The 19018-nt window shown below is 42.8% G+C and overlaps 1 protein-coding gene across 1 annotated transcript; it reads left to right on the forward strand.

Moving 5' to 3' along the window:
- The first annotated feature begins 435 nt into the window (after window positions 1-435).
- Window positions 436-2560, forward strand: LOC128113939 (uncharacterized). The gene is given in 3 exon segments (XM_052743794.1): window positions 436-479; window positions 1839-2355; window positions 2357-2560. Coding segments are annotated over 3 exon segments (765 nt in total).
- Window positions 2561-19018: the final 16458 nt, after the last annotated feature.

Consider the following 19018-nt stretch of genomic DNA (forward strand, 5'->3'; position numbering starts at 1 on the left):
TCTTTGCCCATGCTGCCACATAACAGATGAGAAATGGGGACAGACCTCTCATGATCACAACTTGAGGGCTGGCTTACTCATACCTCTGTCAACAGGGTTGGCTCTATTGCACTGCCCAGGCAAGATGCAAGGACTTCTCTACTGAGTGTTGCAGCTGGTGGTGGACAGAGTCAGCTCTTCTGCTCTATGACTTTGGGGTCAGCTCTCCCACCTGCCTCAGGTCTTAATGGATGGGGGGAGGACATCTCTCTCCAGCCCATGCTGATACATGACAGATGTAGAATGGGGACAGCTCTCTTATGCTAACAACTTTGGGACTGGTTCACCCATACCTCTTCCAACAGGAATAGCTCTCTTGTTCTGCCCAGGTGAGGTGAGGGCCTGTTCTCCTGACTGTTGCAGCTGGTGGGGGACAGGAGTAGCTCTCCTGCTCACATGCCCTTGGGGCCAGTTCTCCCATCTTCCTCAGACATTGATGGGTAAGGGGAAGGATTCCTTCTCTCGCTAATGCTGCCACATGACAGAAGAGTAATGTTTTTCACATTCTTTAGGGAGTCACTTTCCCCGAATGATGGTGTTCTTCCTTTACAGAATGTTTTCAGATTCATGATGTCCCATTTAAAAACTATTGGTCTTAGTTCCTGTGCTAACACTGTTCTACTCAGAAATTCTCTTCCTCTACCCATAAGTTCAAACCTGTTCTCCACATTCTCTTCTATTAGGGTCATAATATCTGGTCTTATGTTGAGGACTTTGCTCCATTTGCAGTTGAGTTTTGTGCAGGGTAAAAACATAACTATTTGCACTAGTCCACACTTAGTAGTCCTTTATTTCCAACAACATTGGTTAAATATATTGTGTTTTCTGCAGTGTATGTTTTGGCCTATTGTGAAAGATCAAGGATCCATGTTTCTGTGAATTTATGTCTGGGTTTTCCATTTGATTCCAAGGGTCAATGTCCCTGTTTTTATGCCAATACCATGCTGCCTTGTATTACTATCACTTGGTAGTACAAGTTGGTATTTGGGATGGAAATGACAGTATCCACAGACTTGGTGGCTACAAAATTTTGCTTCCTTTCTTCTCAAGTACTTTGTGATATCCCCCAGGACATGGTTTTTCATGAACATTAACACTACATCCAAATATTTGAACTAAGAAGTGATTTAAATAAGATGGTGCATATAGTAAATGTGGAGAAATAGTTTTGTTGTTGTTATTGTTAAAGAAGATGGTGGTTCACACAGATAGTCAGGATATGCAACAATCAAATGAAGCTGGTTACCTGAAAATCTACATTTGAGTAAGTTGTGAGTAAATGATGGAAATGTCCAGGAGTCTTCATGTTTTACTTGTAGATTTTGGACATTTGGCACTAAGGAATGGATATAGCATCTCTCAAATGTTAAGCATTCACTATTTCACTGAGGAATATTCTTAGCCCAGATATTTATATATTTTGAAAGTCATTCTTACTGAGGCTTTAATATGAAATTAGTATAGCTTTTTAAAAATCTGCATATTTCATAAAAATGTACAGATAAGATATTGTACATTGCTAGTCTGATGGGTTTAGAGTAACTTTTTCAGTTATAATTTTACATTCACATTTCTGTATGTGTTCATGTGTGTGTTTGTGTGTGTTTACATACACACAAATATACATGCTTCACATATGTAGAGGGAACAACTGCTGTAGTTATGGAGTTGAGGGCTTCTTATACACTTACCTATAGTATATTGAACCCTAATACATAAATAGACTACTTAAAAACAATATTGAGACAGCACTGATAAAGTATAAGAGCTTGATGCTCTGTAAATCATGATTCATTTAGATTTCCCACCCTCCCTTGTGATCCTGGCTTGACTATATATTTATTCAATCTCATCTTCAGATTTGCCAATGGAAAGAAATGCATCTTCAATCTGAGTGGCCTGCTTTATAGCCTGTCAGCTTTGGTGTTTGAAATAGTCATTGCAAATTGCCAATCCTGGTGCCTGTGGAAATTCAACAATAAGGTTGTAAAATTTGTGTCCTTTGGACTCTGGGAGGCTTATTACCCTCAAGAGTTTAATGTCTCAGGGACTGTAATCAAGATGATGGTGCATACTCCTATCAATTCCACCTGGACAATTTCACCTGAATTTCAGTATGCACAGACCATGATAGTGTGGGCCATTCTGATGAAGCTTGTAGTTCTGATTTTTGGTGCAGTTGCCATTAAGATCAGCTGCATAGAAGACCCATTCGTGGAGATGGAGATATATTGCTACAAGGTCTCTGTCTTAGTTTTGTGTGTTAGCAGCCTCTTCACATTTGTTTCCATGAGCTGGAACCACTTCATAGAAGTGTTATGGCCAAACCACTCTTGACTTTCCACCAGACTTTCCTGTGAAAAAGGAAACCTTGATAAGCAAACATTATACTTCTGTGTTCCCATTAGGGGTCCTGACAGACACCATGCCACTCTTTGGAGTGATAATGTTTCTCTGTGAGATAAGCTCTTTGAAACTACAAAGTTATATGAAGTCCAAGCATGCTTTCAAATTTACCTAACAAGAGGTCTGAAGCAAGGGCTCCTGCATTTGCAACATCAGCCAGAATGCTCTTGAAGAAATTTCCTCTTCTCAGCCAAAAGTTGTATAATCATCAACTTGTTCTAAATAAAGCACCAACTTGGGCCTCTGGGTCTGTCTGAATTAATTCCTCCTCTATCTGTGTTCCTTACTTTAAATATTTTCACATCCTAAACTCTGAAAGTCATGATCATGTTTTCAGATATTGTCAATGAGCAGTAGCAGGTAAAAATACTCATGAAATATATGTTACAAAAATAAACACAATAAATGCCAGGTGAAATCATTTTTTAAGGAAGCTGAAACACACAAAAGCAAACATTCTTGTGTGATATCAGGTAAATCCTTTTGTCTATTGCAGCAGAGCAGGACTTCATAGTGTTAGCTCTGAAGACAGTTTGTATTAATTTCAAGGAGTAGGAAGGCTATCCTGTACAATGGGCAGTGGGAACCCCCTTTCTTTATGTTTGTGAAAATCACAAACGCCCAGGCATTTCCAGTGTCCTTTGATGGAAAATGTGGTATAGTAATCAGAGGACAGTTTATCCAACTTGATTTGCTTTGATTCTGAATCAATGCATTCAAACTCACATTAACATGATGGAAAACATAGATTCCTACTGGCCAATCCCACTAACACAAAACATGGCACTTTCAATCCTTTGTCCCAATAAAATGAAGGCTATTAAAAAAAGAAAAATTAGTTGATACCATCTCTAAAATTATCTATCATATTTAACAGTCACAAGATTGTCCAGTTGTCCAAAGTCTCCTTTGGCACTCTGGGAGTTTTTCAACTGTGAGACCTTTGGCAATCATAAATCAACTCACATACTTCTAGCATAAAAGGATATGAAGGAAATATTATCAATATAAAAGAGAGGAAAGGAGCTAAAGCAAGGGAAGAAGTGACAGAAAAAGATGTAAACCCTTGAGGGTAAACACTGAATCCAGCAGCTCCATATCTGTCATCTAGTAATATAAAGCAGTGATTCTGGCTTCAAAGGGCTTTTAGGTTCCCTGGCCTTCCATCAATGTTGGCCTTATCAAGTATATTTCATGTCTGTACTACACACGTTCAGCTTTCCACATGAGGTACCTCATGATTCTGGGATGCCGATCATCCTGTGTACCCACTGCAGTACGGGCTTCTCTTTTATATCTTCATGCAAAAGACTTTTCAACCCCCTTGCAGGGACTTTAGCTCTGGCACACATTGTCTAAAATTGTCATTCAAAGTTCTAGTACCCAATAATATTGAATCTTCTCTTTCTGCAAATTCAGCACCATGAAGATCATGCTGTCATATTCTTTGTCCAGCTTGATATAGCCCTGGTTGTGTTTGGTTATTTCATTGTTGTTTTTAGCTTAACAAAATCTAGAGTCATCTGAGAAGAGTGGAGCCTGGTCATTCTGGTTATATTTTGTTAGTTTTACACACTTCTAAAATTATCCATCTAGAGTCCTCTGAGAAGAGGGAATCTCAGTTGAGAAAATGCCTTCATGAAATTGGCTGTAGGAAAGCCTACAGAGCATTTTCTTGATTAATGATTGATCTTCGAGGGCCAAGGGCACTGTGTGTGGTGCCATGCTTGGATAGGTCATCCTAGGTTGTAAAATAAACATGCTGAGTTACCCTCAGTGGATGAGCAAGTAAGCAGAGTTTCTTCATGGTCTATACATCCATTTTTGCTTTAGGTTCCTTCCTTGATTGCTGACCTAAGTTCCTTCAGTGATGGACTGGTAAATTTCTGTTCTGGCTTTCTCTGGTGAGTAATCCACTCCCCAGAATCAAATGCACCTGTGGTATATCCACTTTAAAAGGAGTAGAATGAGGTGTACAGCTCGCACATAGTTTTTGCAGGGTGAGCTCCCCAGAACCTTTCCTGCCATACCCATGCCTATTGAGCCTGCCTAAATCTGGTCACACAGATACTCCACTGGCTACTTCTGTTGAATTCCACCTGAACTAAACCTACCTGTGTCATCCCTGCTCCCCAATCATAATTTTGGATACAGACTGCTCACCATCTTTTCCTGGAGATCATCCTTGAATCACTTCTGCTAACATCATGCCCACATTTTCAGGCCTAGCATCCATCATACAGCCCCTGCACCTATTTTCACAGTTTAGTTACCTCAAACCCCAGTTTTCCTATACCATCCTTATACTTCCAGGTGTGTCTCTATTGGACATAGCATCTACCAACTTTGCATGATGAGATCCACAGACATTTGCCTGCAACTGTAATGGTTACCCTTTCATGTCTGACTCTAGTCACACAGCTCCTTCACTGGATTTTCTTGAGAGTAGCCATATTGATAATCCCACATTTGTAATTTCCATGCTAAGAGGTCTAGCTAAGTGTGTGCAGATCAGGCAAAGGGTATACTTTTTGAGGAAGCCTGAACCTTGCCCTCCAGGGCTATACACTGCTCACAGGTCCTGCTCAGATCAGAGTATCTGCTAGAATTCCCTTGTTGATAGTTACAGTTCCAAGCCCATTCCTGCTGTTTGCACACTACCAGGCCTAGCTCTGGATGTCCAGATTGTCATTGACATCTCCACATATCCTTGTTTGCCAGTGGCACCACCTTCACAGATAAGCCTAATTCCAGTCACACATGTACAACACCTGATTTCCCCACCATGATCAAGCCTGCCTGTGCTAATGTCACACTCCATGGTCTTGCTCTGGACTCATAATTCATGCACTGGACTTGAACATTGTGGTCAGTTGCATAGGTATAGCCCCCATAGATTCATGTGTTTGAATGTTGGCCCAAAGGGAGTGGCACTATTAGGAGGTATGGCATTGTTAAAGTAGGTATGCCCTTGTTTTAGGAAGTGTGTTGTTGAGTTCCTCATACATGGTCAGTTCACTCAGTGCTACGGTTTACTTCCTATTGTCTGTGGACCAAGACAGAGAACTCTCAGCTCCTTCTCCATTGCCATGTCTGCATGCATGTTGCCATGCTTCTTGCCATCACCATAATGAACGAAACTTCTGAAACCTCTGTAAGCCAGCCCCAGTTAAATGTTTTCCTTTTTAAAAGCAGCCATGGTCTATTGGTGAAACTTTTAAGGCCACTCCATGTAGTTAAAAGGGAGGTTTATTTTGTGGGGTAACTTACAAGTGAAGGGATAGGCTACAGGGTCTGGGAAAGGTGTGGCACAATCCGGCGGTGTTCTCTGGAGAACTCTGCTCAGTCTAGCTCCAGCATCCAGGGTCCAGGAACCAAGAGTGCTCATGCATCTGGATCATGGGTCTTCAGCATCCTCTCTCAGCCCCGCTTTGTAGGCGTGACCATTACCGAAGCCTCAATGGTGGTTGGAACTTCCAGGTCAAAGCTGGAATGGCTACCCACTACAATGGTCATGGTGTCTCTTCACAGAAATAGAAACCTTAACTGAGACACCTGTTGAACTCCCCTGAACCTTGGCTTCCAGAGACTTCACCACACTTCAATGGGTAGCTCTGGAGATGTAGCTCCTGCACCAACTTTTCCCGGTAAATTCCCCCAAGAAATGAGGCCATCATTTGCCATGTCCATTCTCCAGGCCAATGAAGATATGTACCCTGCTTTTCTTGTTCATCACCACTGAATCTTGCCTGCAAGAATAATCTACTCTCCCCCATGCCTACCTCCTTCCATGCTGCTCTGGTTACAACTTTACGTGGTAGTTATGCCACACTACCTGTAAAAGCACACATGTAAAATCTCCATAGTCTAAGGGCTGTATCTCAACATAGATTGAAGATTGTTCTTGACTAATGAAATTCCCATGAAACTAGCTTGCAAGTTCCATTCATTCACTGCCAATACTATCTCAGGTCATGCATCTTCTGCAGCAGCTTTCTCAAGTGATATATCCTAGAACCAATTACACCTGTGCCATCTGCGCACTCCAAGGACTAGATTAGGATGAACAGACCACACTTTAGGCTTGCCTGAAGATGCTTCCCTGAACTTCACCTTCCAGTGTCATCCTCATATTCCTTTTTCTAGATGTCTAGCTCATAACACACAGATCCCATAATAGCTTTGCCTTTGATCTCCAAAGACCCTTGCCCTCCAACATCAGTCCCATAGTCCTGGGCCTAGTTTTGGTCATACAGTTCCCTCAGTGGCTTTTCCTGGTCAGTTCTTGCAAAGAAACAAGCTTCTCTCTACCATCAACCACCCAGTTATGCTCTTGTGTGCATTGACAATCACCAAAACCCCATCTAATAGTAGTGACACTAAGCCCACCTTGCTCTGCTAGTTCCTATACCAGATTTCCTTGGTCTTTTCTTCAGAAACAGGCTGTCCTGTGCCATCTTCACACTTCCTAAAACTAACATTGGAAGCAGAGATCACACACTGATTTGCATTATCATAGTCTGCAGCACCTCCCTCAGCAGTGTCATCCCCATACTCCCAGATATGTCAGTCTATATCCAGAAGCTCAGACCTCATATCAAGTTTTCCTTGTGTTCTCCAAATAATCTTGTCTGCCAGCACCATCCACATGCTCCCCTACCTAGCTCCTCTCTAGCAGATCTTACAGTTGCTTCCCCTGCAGCACCCCCTCAGAACCAAACCTCCTTCAAACATCTGCACAGTCCAAGGGCTCTCTGTAATTGCACCTATCATGCAACAAGTTTGCCTGGTCTCCATATAACCTCACCTGCTTTTACCATTCCCACACTCCCATAAGTAGCTCTGAACATTTGGTTCCTGGACCCACATTTCCTGGTGAGCTCTACCTGAATCCAGTCCTCTTGAGGTCTCTCGGGACACTCAGACCTAGCTGCCCATGCTTACATTGCTCAACAACTTTGCCTGCTGAGCTTTTCTTAAGCTTTACTGCCAGTGCCATCCCTACACTTTGAAGTCTTGTCTAGTAGTGAGGCTGCAGCACTGGCCTTGCTTAGTCACTTCTCACAGAGCCAACGCCACCTGGAGCATCTCCATGCTCCAGCTTCTAACATTCTCACTTGCAGAGTTATTGGAAAGGCTTTCCTGGTAATGGTTGTCAGAAAGTTTCCTCAGCACATAGCTGCCGGGAGCCATTCTCCCGCGGTGAATGGGTCCTGCAGAGGGTGTAAGGAGTCGGCAGGGAAAGAAGTGAGCCAGTCCATGGTGGTTGGGAGAATCTTGCAGCCTGACTGACTAGCAGCCAGAGTGTTTATTTATACAGAATTTAGTTAGCACGGATACATTCATGATGTTCTAAAACATAGATTATATTACTTTTGTTTTTGGACATGTGTTTCACTTTCTTTTGCTCATCTTTTAGTCATCATTAATAAACTATGACAGAACAGAGTTATCATTTCCAACCATTTTCCCTCAAGTTTTGACATCATTAATAAACAGTTATCATTCTTACTCATTAACCCCATAACCCAATTTCTGAGAATCTAGAGGCATATGACAGTCTGTGCTCAGGCTGGTTGTTTTGGTTGCTTCAAGGACATTAGACCAAAAAAATCTTTAACCACCCTGGGCATTTTGCCATGTCTCAAGCAATATATTACTAACTCTTAGTGGTCAGAGTGCCCAGGAAAAATTCTCAGGCTAAACCTTCAGTAATTACAATCAATGTTCATATTTATATCCTTATAGAATTTGTCTATATGTCTAATCCTCACATTCTGTTGTTCCTTGGTCATATGACATTATAGTGGCTCTACATGAGCTAACTTCTAAGAGAGGGAGGTCCTAACACCTCATACTTTTATCATCTTTCCACTCCATACTTTACTTATCAATATGTCTCTATGTAGGGCAGAGTTGTATGCCACATAATTATCTGAGTGTACAGTGGGAAGAGGCTTGTAATCTGAACTGTGGACAATTCCTCTAGCCCACTGAATCTTGTTGACCTTTTTGAATTTACTTTGTTTTGAATGTCTTGTTCCAGTGTAAGTACAGGGACAGATGCTTCAAGAATGTCTCATAGCCTCATAAAGAGACCTCTGGCTTCTTCTTTATGTGTCACAACCTCCAAGGCATAAGGAAGACCTCAAGTAGATAAGGATATCTCCCTCAAAGTGGGGTGGGGTAGTATGTTCAGGACTTTCCTGGGTAAGCTTAGAAGCAGCATTCCTGAGAGAAGGCATAAATGATTCATAAGGAATTTTCCATCAATCCAATATCCCCAAATTGTACAAATATTAAAAGTGCCCCAAGTATGCAACAGGTGGAGATGAGAACCAAAGGTGGCATGGCAGCCATCATGTGGCTCAGCTTTGCTGGATTTTTGTCAAGCAGCTGTGCTGACTTTATAATTTCTGCCATCCATTCAGATATGGCTGTGCCACATAACTACCTCCCTTACTGATGGGATGAAATAATATGACCAAAAAAGGGTTTGTTTCAGCTTACACTTTTGAACCTCTGGTATGATCCTAGAGGCAGGAACTGACACCAAGGAGGTTCGTCATTAGCTTTCTACTCATGGGTCACCAAGCTTGATTTTTCATGTAACTCATTATAACCTGAACAAGTGTGACACCACCTCTAGTGGGCTTGCCTCTCCCACATGAAACATTAACCAAGAAAATGCTCCATAGTCCTTACAACAGGTCAATGAGATAGAAGCATTATCTCAATTAAGGTTCCCTCTTTCTGATGGACCTAGCTTAAGTCAAGTTGGCAAATTACTAGTCAATAGAATTGAATGATTATCCACTTCACACAAATCCATCACTAGTAAGCCATAAGATTTTCTTTCTTGTTTATCCCCTGGGTCTCAGTTAATCCTGTAATACTTAAAAATTCATGATGATATAGGCCCTTCAGTCTTTAAAAAATTCAAACACTTGAAAATTTCAGAATCTTTAAAATAAAGTCTCTTCAAGAGTACATGGTCTCTCATATCTTGGTTCCTGTAACACAAAATATAACTTAAAAATAAAACCAAGTAAAGTATACTTTTTGGTTAGGTTTTTGTTTTGGTTTGGTTTGGAATGAGTTTTGGTTCTTTTGTTTTGCTTTGTTTTTCTGAGAGGGTTTCTCTTTGTAGCCCTGGCTATCCTGGAACTCACTTTGGAGGCCAGGGTGGCTACAAACTCAGAGATCTGCCTGCCCGTGCCTCCCAAGTGCTGGGATTAAGGGCATGTGCCACCAATGCCTGGCAAATACGCTCTTAATCTAAGAGGGAAGCATAAACTCAGCGTTAAGATCAAAACAAAGTAAAACCAAACTGTAACAGGGTAAACAACTCAGTGTCCAGTGTAGAGATTCACTCATACTCTTCTGGCCTTCAAAACACTTATGTACCTCTGGCTCTGTCATCAGCAACACAAGAAGATTGCCATATTGTTCAGTCCAGGTTCACTCTAGACCTGACACTACCTTTGGTACTCATACCAGGACCTGGCATCTCTAGTACACTGTGGTATAAATAACAAGTGAGGCTGAAACTTTTGCAATAGCCTCTCCTCAGACATTTTCAGAGCTTCAGATCCTATATAATGATGCCAAGGTTCAACTTCTATCCTTGCTCCCTTTAATACTCCCTCTTCTATTGCATGTCAGACTGCACCTTCAAAAATGGCCTCTTCTGGCCTCTCATAGAGTCAAATCTCAGATTCTATGTACAATGTGATCCAAAGAATCACACACACCAGAGCCATTTCCACACTGCCATTCCTGGCAATGTTCACCCATTTCACGAACATCATTCCATCATGAGTCCCCCTCTATTCATGGACAGATCTTCAGAGCACTCACCCCATTGATAAACCTCCTCCCCAAAAAGCTATATCTACAACAACAATCTCTGCAACTTGGGACAGACTATTCACACATATGAATATGCAGGGATATTCTCACTAACAGCCACATCTGTCCTTGTCATGGCCACATTTTCAGACCTAGATCTGGATGTAGTCATTGAGAAGTGGGTGATGGCCTTGTCTAGTGAATTCCAAAGCACCTCACCTACAAGAGCCATTTCCATGCTCCATGACATATCTGCTGTACTGTTGTTTCTTGGTCATTTCCACAAGAACAAATTGGACTGTGTCATCTACAAAATACCAGACCTATGTCTGGATGTACACAGGGCACTGTGGCTTTTTCTGGTGAGTCCAAGATCATTGTCTATCAAAGACATCTCAACACTTCCAGATCTTACTCCTGTCACACAACTCTTACAATTGTTTTCCATGGAGAGTTGCTGCAAAAGAATCTTGCCTGTACCACCTCCACACTCCCATGTCTAGCTCTAGAAGACCCTACAGTACATTGGTTTTCCTGATGATGGCCAACACTGCCCCTCCTGCCCTAATAGTACCATCTGTATACACTATATCCTAACTCTCTTTGAATACAGCCAGCATTGGGTTTCTAAAGTGAGTTCCCCATCACCAAGTGCTCATATGCTGTCTCCACACTCACAGGCCTAGGTTGAGATGTACAGATCCTGTGTGGTGTTTGCCTGGTGAATTCCCAGAATGTCACCTGCCTCTGTCATCCTTATACTCCTATATCTATTTCAAGAATGCAGCTCCTGAGAAGGCTTCTCATTAGTTCTCCAAAAGCAAAGTCTACATTCCCCCATTGTCACTCTCCAAGATCTTGCTCTGAATATACAGATATCTCACTAATTTTTATGATGAATTTTGGGAGAACCTCATAACCCAGTTCCATCTTTATATTCCTTTTATAACACTTGTCACACAGTCCCTAGGCTACATTTCCATGCTGAAAACTCCAGAACCTAGTCCTTTGCATTATCTCTACATTCTCTATCAAGCTCTGGATGTACACCTTGTATATATAAAGCATTGTGAGCAAAAACAAAACTCAATTTCCAGTTCTGTGCCAACTCCCATATTTTTCTATGTTCACCCAGCACCTGCACTGGTTCCTCTGATAAATTTGCCTAGAATTAAGACCATCTGTGTCATCTTCACATTCCAAGACTTATCTCTAAACACTCATTTTACTTTTATGATAATTCTCCATAGAACCACACCACTAGCATCATGTCCAATGCCGTAGCAGCTCCTGAACTGACTTTTGTTGTTCTTTTTCTCCAATACCAAGTCCAAATGAGCCATCTCCTCATTTTAAGGCTAAGTTCCACATGTGAAACACAGGCACTGATGTTTGCTCATGACCTCCCTAGAACCTGGCCAGAACCTGTCCTTCAAGTACATACACTTCCTCCTGTGCTTACCTCTGAGCATACAACTCCTGCACTGGCTTTTCCTGGCAAGTACCCCCAGAGGCAAGCCCACCTGTGAGAAAGCCTGACTCCAAGGCCTAGGGAAGAGTTGTACTCATTTTTCAGGTGGACTGTCTAAGATCTTTGTCTGATAGCACAACCACCATACTTGTGGACTTAGCTCTGGTCTCTCTGCATCTGGCCTGGCTTTGTCTGCTGAATTCTCCAAGCCCCAAGCCCATTTGTGCCATCACCACACTTCTATGCCTTTGTATGTTCATGCAGCTCCTGCACCTGCCTTCATGTCCATTCACAAATCCATATCCACCTATTCCATCTGCACACTCCATGTCCTATCTGTGAATCACTCGCTGGTTTTCCCTGATGACTCTTGCCAGAAGCCCACCTGAAGAGTTATCACTATATTCTGCTCTCTATCTCTGATGACAATCTTCCTCCACTGGCTTTCCACTGTATCTGTGTAGCCAGTCCTACACATGCTGTCTCCACACTTCCAGGCCTACGTAATTCCTTATTAGTAGAGTGCATATCTGCTCTTGTTGTTGAGCTCCACATAGCCTCAACTGCCAGAACCAGCTCCATATTCCAAGGCCAAGCTCTGGCCATGCAGCTCCTAGACTGGCTTCCTGGATTTTTGTTTTGTTTTGTTTTGTTTTGCTTCGTATTTGTTTTTCTTATTGAAAATCCATGCTATGTATTCTTAGTACAGTTCCCCTACCCCAATTTCCCCTAGATCTTCCACACTCCACAGCCCATACAATCCTATGTCTTCATTATTTGTCTCTTTTGAAAGCAAACAGAAAAATAAAGAAGCAAACAAACCAGAATAAGAAACAAACAAAATATCAAACCTCAAAAAGCACAAGAAACACACACACACACACACACACACACACACACACACACACACACACACCCCTCTAAACCCATAAAAACACAAAATGAGAACCATAATGTACAAAAATAAGACAAGTGCACAAACAAAGCAAAACTAGGCAAAAAATTCTCCAAAAACACCATTGAGTTTGTTTTGTGTTGGCCACTTGTTGCAGGGCATGGGGCCTACCCTTCAACATGGTTTTGTATACCCATTTACATTTCATTGGATAAAACTGTATTTTCTTTTCCAAGCAGCTGTCAGTTGAAAACAGCTTTTTGGGTGGGGATAGTAGATAATGTTCACTTCCCACTCTCAGCACTGGGAACCTGTCCAGATTGAACATGTACAGGTCCTTTTCATGCTGTTACAGTCTCTGTGAATTCATGTGTGCATCAGTCCTGCTGTGTTTAGAAGGTCTAGTTTCCTTGATTACCTCCATCCCTGCAGACTCTTACAATCTTTCTGCCTCTACTTTCTGAAGCTACCTAAGTCATGAGGGTAAGGGTTTGAAGAAGAAATCTGTTACTGAAACATCATTCACCAGAAAGTTTCCCGAGAACTAAGGAGACCTGTGCCATTTCCACAGTGCAGTTAACACTGCACTGTACACAGATCATCATTGGATTTCCCTGATGATGTCCCAAAACTTGCCCACCAGCATAATCCCTACTCTCCCAGGTACAGTTCTCATTAAGTAGCCCCAATACAAGAATTACCTGGTTATTTCCCCAGAATCAAACCTGCCAAAACCATCTCCACACTCTTAAACCTAGTTATGGGGGTACAGGTAGCACACAGGCATTGAATCATAAGCTTTCATAACAATGTCCATGAGTGCCATTCCCACATTCCAGTCCTAGTTAAACACACACATATCCAGATTTGGGTTACCTTGATGAGTTCCCTTAGAAATAAGTACACCTGTGTGCTGGGGACCAGCCTCAGCAATTTCGGGGGTTCAAAAGACGGGATATCTGGAAGGCGCAGTAATGACTCAGAGACAGTGTTCGTGCAAGTTGACAGGTCACTTGGGCCTTCTGCAGTTGCTAAGTAGCTTTTGCTACAGCTTCTGCTTTTGCTTTGGTAACCTCAGTCTTTTATTATCATAAGCAAGGGGAAACAGAAAGAAAAGGAAAAATCACCCAATACGGAGTGTTCTCATGATTCCACAGGTTATTCTTAGAAAATCACCAATATATTCTTCATCATCTTTCATTAAGCACAGGAACTATCCCAGGCTTAACACCAAAGAAAGCATAATCTATTTTTATTATTAATGATTATACAATTTTCTGAGCACTTGACCCAGAAGCTAGCAACACACAATTTGGCAGAAAAAAAAAAGGTAAAAATAAGAACAGTGGTTAATGTACCAAATAGTCATTTCCTTCTCACACAGCCTGCTACAACCTCAAAACCTCTGCAGCTGCCTAAGTTCCTTCTCAGCCCTCTGCAAACACCAAGCCCCATGACTGGCAGGCCACAATGACCTCAGACAAGAAATCTGCCCCTGCAAATCAGCGACTTTTGTCCTTCTTATCCCAACAATTCCAGGGAAGACCTGATCCAATTTTCAGAGCTTCCATAAAAGGAAGCTCACCTTTTCTGGAAGCTCTTTTCAATCTAGGAACCCAATAAAACTTGCAGCAATCACTCCAATCAATGCCACATTGTCTCCACACTCCATCAGGAGGAATCAAAATATCTCGATTAAAGTTGCCATCTCCATTTCTTGGTGGAGGCCACCATTTTCCTCCTATTCTAGGTTCCCACACTTCCCATTTCTCATCCCATCTATATGTTACTCCATCCATAGTCTTCAGCCAATACCCCTTAGGGTCTCAAGTTTTACACAACACCCTTGAAATACCCTCAGAAACTGAATTATTCATCATGGCCAATTTGAGTCCAGTGTGCTGATACACATCATACCATGTGCTATAGTTGACCACACATTCAGCACAATTTATCCAAGCCTAAAAAACATCCCCAGGCTGCAGGTTCTTTCCCATAACCTGCATAACTGCCTTGACCCCAGCCTGGGTGATTGTCTCTGTATAATTTCCTGTGAAATTTACTTGACTCCTTTCCTGTATAACAGAAATCACCATTGATCTAAGAACATAGAACATGAAGATCAGATAGAAGAAAAAGACTAGCATTACAAGAAATAATTATATGGAGGAGAACATGACATGTGCATACCATAAAGCATGACCTCGGAACACATAGGTATTTCTGCCTTGGCCCTCTAGAGGCATGCTAAGCAGAAGATTCATAGGGGAATGCATGGAGGGTTGATGGTCCACAATCTCAGGTCCCTCATCTCCAGTTTCTGCTGACAGAACATCAGGCATCTTATGTGCCATCCCCTGCACCTATGGAAGCACCGACTCACATGCTTAGCTCTATATGTACAGTTGATGAACTGACTTATCTGAACAAGTTCCACAGGACCTTGCCTAGCATCTACATCACCATACTCTCAGATCAAACTCCTGCCTCACAGTCACTGCACTGTATTTCTCTGAAAAGGAGTCAAAGAATCCAGGTTGCTTCTGCCACTTCTACATTATAAAGCTTCACTCTGTTGAGTGTTTAGAGATTGAGCTTTTTACTCTGTAGGATGGGGACAGGATACAGCAGTTAGGACAGATAGAGTATTCTGTGGGTGGAACCTGGCAATTAGAGGTCCTTGGGGGAGGGGCCTGGCCACTCTTGTGGCTCGAAGAGCTTACATTCTCCCCTTTTTTATTATTGATAAACAATCAGGTCACAGGAAAGGGGATGATCTTATCATTAGACTACTTCCTGCTGAATCAGGTTGTCAAAGTCCTTTGAGAAAACTTGATCTTCACCACCAAGGTATAATCTGGAATCACTGGCCTCTGGCTCTGTAGCTCTATAGCTAGGGGCCAGTAATTCTGTAATGGTAACTGATTAAAAGTTTGATTAGAGATCTTTTGAATATGTTGTTGAAGAAACCTAGACAAGAAGTTGATAAGGCAGGATGTAACTAGTAGGATTTTAAAAAGCAGGAGAAAGGGGGTTAAAAAGGGTAGAAACCAATTCCTTATTGGACTGTCAATTAGCCACTAGCCAGAGGTATTGAGCTATTTCTTACATTTTTGGGGATCCATCTGGAGTTGTCAGATCTTGCCTTTTACTATACCTGACTGGTTGACATAGAAGAAACATTCCTCATCCCTGAGGAGAAGACAAAGACAACCTCTTTCTGCTTTTAGTCAATTTAATCCTCACTGATTTTGTAGCACTTTTGGTGACCCAGTGAGTCTATTTGGCCCTGTAGGGTAACAATGGTCTGGACCACCCATTGGAGATCCTGGATGAACTGAGAGGAAAATCAATGATAAATAGCTAGGGAAGTAGTCAGTCCCAGGTTTCAGCACCAAAATGTGTTAAAGCTCTGATGGAAAGGTATCCTGGCAATTGGAAGCCAATGAATACCTACAGCTCAGAAGAGAAAGGTGTCTTAGTAGTCAGAAGCCAAGGAATACTTATAGCTCTGAAGGGAAAGGTATCCTGGCACACTTGTGTGACTTTCACAGTAAAAATAAACAAAGCAAGGATCTCCATAGTGACACTTACCCAGTAGAAAGGGTGGCCCTTTGGACTGATTATCTAAGGGATATTGAAGCCAAATTGTATTGCAAAGGTAAATAAATTTAGGGCCCTTCAGGTCGGATGTCAGGTGGAGAGGCTGGAGAGGTTTTTTGAGATTTTTTTTATTTTATAATTTAGTTTAATTTTACATATCAGCCATGAATTCCCCTGTCCTCCCTCCTCCCAGCCCACCCCCCATTCCCATCTCCTCCAGGGCAAGGACTCCCCTGGGGATTCAGGTCAACCTGGTAGATTCAGTTGAGGCAGGTCCAGTCCCCTCCTCCCTTCACACAGGCTGAGCAAAGTGTCCCTGCATAGGCCCCAGGTTCCAAACAGCCAGCTCATGCACTAAGGACAGGTCCCGGTCCCACTGCCTGGGGGCCTCCCAAACAGTTCAAGTTAATCAACTGTCTCACTTATCCAGAGGGCCTGATCCAGTTCCATGGGGGCTCCTCAGTTATTGGTTCATAGTTCATGTGTTTCCACTAGTTTGGCTATTTGTCCCTGTGCTTTTTCCAATCATGGTCTCAACAATTCTCACTCATACAGTCCCTTCTCTTTCTCACTGATTGGACTCCCAGAGCTCCACTAAGAGGCATCCCAAGGGGGAATGAGAAGTTATAGAAGACATGTTTCCATGGGTGAAAGAAAAGGAAAATGTCACTGCAGCCTGTAGTCATGGGCATCTCCAGGACTCAGGAAGGACTGATCAAGGACCAAGCCATTCAATGGGTCATCACCACACTCAATAGGGGGCTATGCCAGCAGAGAGATTTGGAGCCTGGTACCAGGGATTTTGTAGGGGCAAGGAGGCAAAGACAAAAACCGAGCTCTAGAAGGAGGGGTCTCATCCACAGGAAATTGACGGGGAATAGAGTCACAAATGCCACAAATGCCTAAAGGAGCTGTGGGATTACAGGTGGCTCTAAGAAGAAGGTGGGGGAAGAGTACAGGAAGGGGTACAATAGCTTGGTTTGGCCTAAGGAAACTGCAAGATTGTAGGTGGGATGGGATCAGGTGAAGAGGTCCAGATTATAGCCTTAAAGACTGTGGCAGGGGGTACCTCCACCTCCAAGAGTACCAGAGTAGTGCTGGACACTCAACAATCACTTCCTTGGACACAGGAAAATATTTACACTGGCCAAAGGGAAAACTTACCTAATTGCTGCAAGTGGATGATTGATCAGTAAGCAAGAAGGTGAGTCTGTTGCAGGTGGACTAGAGATGAGGTATAGGGTCACAGTGCAGCTTAGATCATGAGGGGAAATGGAGGCCCTAGGAAAGCCTATCTGAGTCACAGCAACAAATGTAAGCATTAGAGCTTGGATGGAATGGTATCCTGGCAGCCTGGAACCAAGGAATACCACAAAGTCACACCACACAACAAACCTCACACAAGAGATTTATTGGAAAGGAAAAAAAAACAAGAAGATGGCTGCCTCTGCTCACAAGAAAGAGCAGTAAACTGAACAGGATGCAGGACTTATATAGTTTCTTGGGAAGGAGTGGAACTTTGCAGGGAAGAGATTTGTGGGATTTCATGTCCAGAGATTGTGTTTTTTACTGTGTAGGATGGGGGCAGTTAGAGTATTGTGTGGCTGGAACCTTGCAATTAGAGGTCCACAGGGGAGGGGCCTGGCCATTTGTGTGGCTCAAGGGGCTTACACTTCTGTCAGCACCATGCCCGTATTTACTTGCCTTGCTCTGGTCTTTCTCTGTTTAGTACCCTGAGAACTGATCTGGCCCCATGGCCTCTGCACTCTGAGACCTACCTCTAGATGACATCCTTGCTTAGAAGACTTGCTTAATGAGCTTCAAAGATGCTTTGTTGTCAGAGGAAAAGCTACACTCTGGAGTCTAGCTGTGGTCAGACAGTTTCTGTACCAGCTTTGTTTTGCAAGAGCCCAAAGAACCATGTAGAGCTTTGCCATCTCTGTCCAGGTCCCAGTTATGAACACAGAGATCATACATTGGCTTTCTCTACTCTATTTCCCTACTATATTTCTTGAAACCTCAAAAGCTAGCACAATTCTCATTGTCCTAGTAGTAGCTCCCTGTCAAGGAGCCCTGTGGAGGAATTCCCAGGTGAGTTGCCAAAGAATCAAACAAACCTGCATCATCTGTACATTATGAGGCCTGGCTGTAGACACTCACCTCCTGGATCAGTTTTTCCCAGCAAGTTCCTGCAGAACCAAGCCCATCAGCACAATGCCCCACCCCATTTTGGATGCACAGATCACACAGGCTTTGTCTGCTGAGTTCCCTGAGCTTTCCCCACCAGATCCTTCCCCCTCACTTCCAGGCCCACCTCTGCATAGGTAGATGGTGCCCTGGGTTGTGATGTCCTCAAAATGTCATCCTATAGCTTTATACCCACATTCCCAGTCCTAATTCTGGTAAATCAGCTACTGTACTAGTTTTTATTGCTAAGTTCTTTGAAAACCAAGCCCATCTTCACCATCTCTACTTGTAAATTTAAGCTGTGGTTGCATATATCTAGCACTGGCTTTCCCTTGTGAGCTCTCTGAATCTTTGTGTGCCAACACAATTCGCACATTCCTAGTTGTTGCCATGAAGCTACTGCAAAAGATTTCCTTGATGAGTTTCCCAGAATCAAGCATACCTGCACCAAGCATATCCACTATCCAAGGCCTATCTTGGGATTCACAGAAAACACATCAGCTGTGCCTGATGAAGCTACTCAGAATCTCACCTTCCACTGTCACCTCCACGCTTCTTATTCTACT

Source organism: Peromyscus californicus, unplaced genomic scaffold (assembly GCF_007827085.1).
Source record: "Peromyscus californicus insignis strain IS unplaced genomic scaffold, ASM782708v3 Scaffold_10__1_contigs__length_136768540, whole genome shotgun sequence".
NCBI lineage: Eukaryota > Metazoa > Chordata > Mammalia > Rodentia > Cricetidae > Peromyscus > Peromyscus californicus.